The sequence below is a fragment of the Crocuta crocuta genome, unplaced genomic scaffold (genome assembly GCF_008692635.1).
Source record: "Crocuta crocuta isolate KB4526 unplaced genomic scaffold, BGI_CrCroc_1.0 scaffold139, whole genome shotgun sequence".
NCBI lineage: Eukaryota > Metazoa > Chordata > Mammalia > Carnivora > Hyaenidae > Crocuta > Crocuta crocuta.
This window is the reverse complement of record NW_027533258.1, coordinates 11,368,117-11,375,225: the sequence shown is the minus strand read 5'-3', so window position 1 is coordinate 11,375,225 and position 7,109 is coordinate 11,368,117. Positions and strand designations below refer to the sequence as shown.

Genomic DNA, 7,109 nt, shown 5'->3' with positions numbered 1-7,109 from the left:
CCACCCGCCCTCCTCCCCGCTCAGGCAGCCCCCCTGCAGCCGCAGCCTCCCCCCTGCACAGCCCCAGGCCCGTCCCAGTGCCTCTCAGCCTGAACGCCCGCCCCCCTGCCCTGAACTGAGGTGATGGGAACCAGCCAGTGGCTTAGCAGGATTCTGAGGGTGCGGGAGGCTGGGGGCCCCCCGAGGGGCTACACATCGGGGCTTCTCCAACTCCTCATCCACCGGGCTCACCAGCAGCCTCCACTGTGGGACGGATACGAAGGGAGGGGCTCTCCTTGAAGGGGGGGAGGCAGAATCCTGCGCCGCCTCCGTGCTGACCCGGAGACCTAGGCTTCCCTGGACTCGGGGTGGGGTGGGCGCTGGGTGGGGACCCCTGCTGGGCTGTGGGAGAAGCGTCCTGCCGGCTCTGGGGCCCTGCAGATGCGTCCCCGCTGGCGGCCTGGGGTGCCGCTCCCGGTGGGGCAGGTGGGCGGGGCCCTGAACACCCAACTCGACCCGATGGCTTTGAGCCTGTTGGTAGTGGGGAGCCATGCACGTTCCTGAGCAGAGGGGTGGGCCACTCACAGCTGCGCCCAGGGGGGCCTGCTGGGCCGAGGGGGAGGAGCCAGCCAGGGCCCCCCCCGCCCCGTGTCCCCGTGCCCCCCTCAGGCTTCCAGCTGCGTCCTGCCTCCAGCCAGGTCTACAGCTTCTTCCACTGCGCGGACCCCTCTGCTTCGCGGCTCGAGCCCCTGCTGGAGCCCAAGTTCCACCTGGTGCCGCCCGTCAGCGTGCCCCGCTACCAGAGGTTCCCGCTGGGCGACGGGCAGTCACTCCTGCTGGGTAGGCTCGTGTGTGTGTGTGTGTGTGTGTGTGTGTGTGTGCATGCGCGCACGCCTGCTGAGCGGGGGCTGGGCTGAGCCTGCAGTGCCACTCTCTCGGGCCCAAGCTCTGCACGCGTTGGCCGACGGAGGGACTAGACGCGGCCTGTGTGCACCCCTGCTCTGCAGCGGCCAGGCTCTGCCCCTGACAGGCTCCTGGGGCGAGGCCAGCATGGTGCTCGAGCCATCAAACCCGATGGCGAGTCGGGGTTCCATGCTGGGCCTCGCCTCTGGAGGTGCAGGCCTGGAGGTGTGTCAGCCCGATGGACGTCATGGAGGAGGGGGCCTTTGACCCCGGCCTGACGCAGGTGGAGCAGAGCTGGAGGCTGAGGATGGGGGGGAGCTTGTAGGCGGGAGGAGCGGGGGGGACAGGGCGGGGAGGCCAGGGTGTCCAGGGCCGAAGTGCGGTGAGCCGGGCACGCACAGGGGAGGCAGCAGTGCGGTCAGCACTAGAGATCAGGGCCTCGACTCCACATCCTGGCCAAAGAGGTTCGGCCGGAGCCTGTTCAGAAGCGTGGGCCCGATTGGGCGAGGGTGCCGTGCCTGAGGCTCATTCAGGATCCAAAGCCAGCAACCCCCAATTTTAATGGAAACCTAATTTCCAAAGTCCTGCCTTGTCAGGAGCTTCCACAGTGGGAAGGGCTCTCCAGCCCCGCGTGTGTCCCTCGGGGCATCGCCCCGCCCCCGACAGCGCCTTAGCGCCCGGGCCAGAGCACCTGTTACCCCCCTCCCCCAGCTCGGGCAGGCCTCTGGGCCTCGGGGTCCGCTGAGGAGGCCGTGGTTAACGGCCGCATCCAGAGGTGCCCTCCAGCTCTGAGACAGACGGAGGGGATGGTTGGGACCCACAACTTAGAGGAGGCGAGACCCGGCCGGGCGCCCCTTCGAGCCCCGGGGGTCGAGGGGTGCAGGCTGCCTGTGTGGTGGGGGTGGGGGTGAGCGGCCGGGGGCCCAGACTCCCGCCCGGTGCAGGCTGCCCTGGGACACAGGGCCTGGCGCTGACTGTGACCTTGCCTCTGCAGCCGACGCTCTGCACGCCCACAGCCGCCTCTTCCTGGAGGGCAGCCCTCGGGACAGCCCTCCGCCCCCGGACGCCCCTGCCTCATCCCCTCAGGCCCCGCGTGCCCCGTGCCCAGCACGGAGGGGGAGCCAGGACAGCTCCCACAGCGACAGCTCAGAGTCCTCAGACAGCCTGGTGCCCGCGGGCGCCTCCCGCAGTGAGTGAGGGTCTCGGGGCCCTGCCTGCTTTGAGGGAGAGGGACCCTCCCTGCCGGGCAGCCGCTGGTCCGCTGCCAGGGCTGCTGAGGGTGGGCGGGGGCGGTGATCCGCCAGACGGGCCCGGGCTCTGCGCCGGCCCCGGCGTTCACGGTGAGACCGGCCGCCTCCACGGGGCGGCCCCCACGGGCTGCAGCGCCCCCCCCGGGGGCAGGCGGGGGCGGGGCTGGTGGCTTGTGGGAACCGGGCGGTCACGTCCCGGAGCTCTGGCCCCAGACCTGTGCCCTGAGTGGCCCGTTCACACGGGGCCTGCGTGCCGGGGCCCCACGCCACCCCCGGGCCAAGGCCTCACCTGGGTCTCGGGCCCGCAGTCACGGCCAGGTGGTGGGGCTCCAAGCGAATCGACTACGCGCTGTACTGCCCCGAAGTCCTCACGGCCTTCCCCACCGTGGCCCTGCCCCACCTCTTCCACGCCAGCTACTGGGAGTCCACGGACGTGGTGGCCTTCATCCTGAGACAGGTACTGCTGGCCCTGCGTGGCCCCTCCGGAGGGCCCGTCCTGCTCCCCGGGGTCGGGCCTGGCCGGCCGCATGGGCCCTGGGAGGGCGTGAGGGTTACGGGGTCCCGCGGGGGTTTTGTGGGGAACTTCGGCTTCTGGGCAGTGGCGTGGCACTTCCTAGAAAATTAAATAGAAACTCCCCAGGAGAACGGACCCGTGTTCCACCTGGACGTGAGTCCCAAAGACCTCTTTCTCCGGGGCCTCGGTGTCCCCGGAGAGGCCGCTGACTGAGGGGGAGCCTGGGGGGAAGGGGGCGCGGAGGTGGGGTCGACGGCCAAGGGCAGGAGTTTGGTTCCGTTCTGTGCCCGGCGAGAAGCCATTGCAGGGGTCTGCGCAGAGAGAGAGGTGTGGCCTGGGCGTATTTCGGGAAGGGATCCTGTGTCTGCTGCTTGAGGGGCCCCTTGGAGCCCGGCTTCGGGCTGGGAGCTGGTGCGGAGGCCCCGGGGTGGGGGTGGGGCTACGGCAAGGCTTGGGCACCTGGGTGTGAGGCCCCGAGGGGTCTGCCTCTGCACCCGAGCACCTGGGGGGCTCCCTGGGGTTGGGGGGGCGGGGCCAGGCTGGGTTCAGGAAGCCGAGTCTTGCGTCTGGGCCTGGGAAGCGGGAAGGGAGGCAGAGGAGGCTGAGGCGCAGGGCGGACGCAGATGACACGTGCCAGTGACAGGCGGCGCCCGGCTCTGGTGTGGATTTTGCCCGCACCAGGCGGCTCTCCCCACCTGCGGGGCATCCTGCCGTGTAGCCCAGTCCTGACCCCACCGAGCCGGAGGCACGTCCGCCCCTCCTTGGGTCCCGTGGGGCCGCCGGGGCCTCCAGAACCCGGGGAAACGCCGGGCTCCCTGCGTCACCAGCTTCTCGTGAAAGTTCTCTGAGCCCCGTCCTTGCGGGTTTCCCTGGAGGCCTCACTGCCCAGCACAGCTCATCGGATCGTTGGTCCCTGGTGACTGACTGGACCTCCAAGCCCTCATGGGTCCCCAGAGGTCAGGGGGCGGGACGGGGGTGGGGGTGCCAGCCTCTGGTCACGTGGGGGCTGCTCCTGGCCACCAGGCCCCCCCCCTTAGGTAGGGTCCAAATGCCACCTCACTTGCAAACAAAAGGCGCCTTTAGGGCTCTCTGGCATTTAGGAAATTCCTAAGGTTTTAGGAGCTCTGGGCGGAACGGACTGAGACCGGATCTGCCGGATCTGTCTCGTCCTGTGAGCTATGGGAGTCACTGTAGGCAGAGAAGTGCAGGGATGAGCCCTGTGGCTCCAGGGAGGAGCCTCGGACCCAGAGGGGGAGTCCCTGGAAGACAGGAGAGCCAGGAGAGGGAGTGAGCCTCCGGGCTGGGCTGGGCCCGGCAAAGTCCAGGCGCAGAGAGGCCTGGGGGAAGCCTGCCGGGGGGGGGCAGGTGGCAGCCACGCAGGGTGAGTCTTCCGTGGGGCGTGGCTGTGGGGGTGCCTGGTTCTGACAGGCATGGAGTCCGTCCTCAGGATGGAGACTGGAACAGCAGATTTGGGTGTGGAAGAGCAGTGGGGAGGGGTGGCGCCCTGGGGCCGGGTGGGGCCGGAGGCCTCCAGTAAGGACCGCCTGAACAGCGGGCAGGGAATGGGACCCGAGCAGGGGCTGCGGGTTTGGGTGCTGTGCGCAGAGGCTGCTCCCAGGCGGAGCTCTGAGAGCCCGCGCTCTGCCCCGGCTGTCAGGGTGGCAGCAGACAGGTCCTGGGGCTCCTGGCCTCCTGTGGGCCCTGAGGCCCTGACAGCCTGCTGGGAGGAGGGGTCGTGTGGACCCAGCTGACCTGGAGCCCCGCGCGGCTGTCCCTCAGGTGATGCGCTACGAGAGCGTGACTGTCAAGGAGAACGCGGGCCTGGATCCTGCCGCACTGAGCCCCGCCAACCCCCGTGAGAAGTGGCTTCGAAAGAGGACCCAGGTCAAGCTGCGGGTATGTGGTAATCAGCACCGTGTCCCGGCGGGGACGGGGGTCTCAGGTGGTCTCAGGGAGTGGGGCTGCCCGGGGGGCTGAGGCTCCGCGTGGCAGGCGGGGCTGCGGGCTCCGGGGAGGGGGGGGTGGGGTCGGGGCTACGCGGGATGAGGGACTTGGTCCCGGTACTCCAGGGTAGCGCCAGGGCGGGGTTCAGGGTGCTGGGCACAGGGGCAAGATGCCAGCTACGGAGCAGTTGCTGTATGACAGCCTCTGGAGACGTGGATGTGAGTCAAGCAGGGTCTTGCCCATGACCGTGGGGCTCACAGTCTGATTCACCTTTGAGCGTGGCCTGGTGTGGATTTGGCCACAATAAAAGGAGGCACAGGTTAGGAAGAAAACGGAGAAAAGGACTCGGAACAGACCACACAGGGCTTCCCTGAAGGAGAGTCACCTCTGTAGGGCATTGAAGTATGAATAGGAGTTTGGTATGCATAAATTCACTTATGTACTCAGCAAAGCATCGTCATTTGGGGATGTGGCCTACTGTGCCGGGTCCACAGACACAGCCACTGCTCCGGTGGGCAGTCTGGTGGGAGCCTCAGACGTGGACCCTGAGGACAGTCCTGAAAGGCAGAAGGTGATCGGTGCTCTGCGGATCAACTCTGTTTTTGCCACCGTATTTATTGAGCTATAATCACATTGTTACAACTTCTCTGCTTAAAGTGTACAGTAGGTGGATTTGTGTATAATTCGGTGGATTTGAGCGTGTTCACAGATGTGTGCAATCACTATGGACAATTTTAGGATCTTATGGTCACCTCGGAGAGAGACCCCTTTCCCTGTAACCACCCTCCAACCATGATCCCTGCCCCCCTCATTGCATTTGACGGCCAAGGATCTCCGTTGGACGGACCCATTTTATTTACTCGTTGGTCAGTTGTGGGGCGCTTGGGTGGTTCCCACCTTTTCTCTACCATGGACAGCGCTACGGGTTCTCGTGTGGATGCGTGTTCTCCTCCCTCATGGGGTCCAGCGGTATGGGTTTGATTTGCGTCTCTCCATGTGTCTGTTCCCGCTAGTGAAGCCTTTCCTCTCCGGAGTTTTAGCAGCACAGCCTGCACCGCCACCTGACCGTCTGCGGGTCTGGGTCCCGGAGGCTGGTGCAGACGAGGGGTCCGCTGAATTGCGTGTAGACGCCATGGGAATGGAGAGTGGGGGTCCACGGGGCACTTCTCGGATGCATAGTGGGGAGGCTGGAAGGTGGGGGCAGGCAGAGTTGGGGGGGAAGGCCCTGGAGCGCCAGGCTCATGATAGCAGGGGGCCACAGACTGAGGTCACCGGGCACGGCTGTGATGCTGAGCTCAGGACTGGGACTTCACTGCGGGCCCCTGGGCGTCAACAGTTCTGTTCCTTTTTTTTTTTTTTTAATTTATTTCTGAGAGATAGAGTGTGAGCAGGGGAGGGTCAGAGAGAGAGGGAAACACAGAATCTGAAACAGGCTCCAGGCTCTGAGCTGTCAGCACAGAGCCCGACGTGGGGCTCAAACCCACGAACCATGAGATCATGACCTGAGCCAAAGTCAGACGCTTAACTGACTGAGCCCCTCAGGAGCCCCAGTTCTGTGCTTTATGGGTGGGAGGCGCCGGGCTCATGTTCACGGAGGGCCCCCCTGAGGGCCGTAAGCAGAGCCCCGGCCAGAGGGAGCTCCGGTGTAGGCACAGACGCCGATGGGGATGGTCACCGGCTTGAGGGGTTTGGCCTTGGCGAGGCCGGGGTGGTTGGTGGCCGGGCCCGAGGTGGGCCTTTGAGCTGTGGGACGAATTGAAACCGGAAGTGGAGAAGTCTGGGGACCCTGGGATGGTTAGAGACAAAATGACTCTGTGTCCNGGTGCATGCGGGTCCTCACGCACTTCTCCACGCCCTGGCACGTTCCCGTTCCCATTAAGGGGACGCCTGGTGAGTGGCTGTGGGGGAGACGGTGATGTGGAAGGCAGGCCGGGGGCGTCAGCCTCCAGCCCACCAGCCGAGGGGGAGGACAGTCAGGGGACCGGCCGCCACCTCAGGGCGCACGGGACGGTCAGGAGCAGCGCGCTTGTCCGTCTGCGGGAACCCGGGTCCACGGCTCAGAAAGGGTGACACGGCAGGGACCCGTGTCCCTGTGGTCCTGCGGATAGTGTGGCCAGGAAGTGTGTGGCCAGCCGTGGTGGCAAAGGCCCAGCTGGTCTCTGCTTTCAGAACGTCACCGCGAACCACCGGGCCAACGACGTGATCGCGGCGGAAGACGGCCCCCAGGTCCTGGTGGGGCGCTTCATGTACGGGCCCCTGGACATGGTGGCTCTGACCGGGGAGAAGGTGCGGGGCCGGGCNTTCAGGGCGGCCCTGGCCCCTGACCGGCGCAGGTGGACATCCTGGTGATGGCGGAGCCGTCCTCGGGCCGTTGGGTGCACCTGGACACGGAGATCACCAACAGCAGCGGCCGCATCACCTACAGCGTGCCGCGGCCCCGGCGCCTGGGGGTGGGCGTCTACCCCGTGAAGATGGTCGTCAGGTAAGACCTGGGGGCGCCCCCGTGGCCCCTGGGCCGG

The 7,109-nt window shown here is 66.6% G+C and overlaps 1 protein-coding gene across 1 annotated transcript in view; it reads left to right on the top strand.

Annotated features, from left to right (window-relative positions):
* The window catches only part of PITPNM3 (PITPNM family member 3), a 44,928-nt gene that overhangs the window by 32,908 nt on the left and 4,911 nt on the right, over nucleotides 1-7,109 (top strand). The window contains exons 14-19 of the mRNA XM_077746880.1: nucleotides 649-819; nucleotides 1,877-2,071; nucleotides 2,441-2,589; nucleotides 4,426-4,542; nucleotides 6,760-6,876; nucleotides 6,924-7,072. Of these exons, the coding sequence (XP_077603006.1) occupies nucleotides 649-819; nucleotides 1,877-2,071; nucleotides 2,441-2,589; nucleotides 4,426-4,542; nucleotides 6,760-6,876; nucleotides 6,924-7,072 (898 nt within the window). The remainder of the gene's footprint in view (nucleotides 1-648; nucleotides 820-1,876; nucleotides 2,072-2,440; nucleotides 2,590-4,425; nucleotides 4,543-6,759; nucleotides 6,877-6,923; nucleotides 7,073-7,109) is intronic.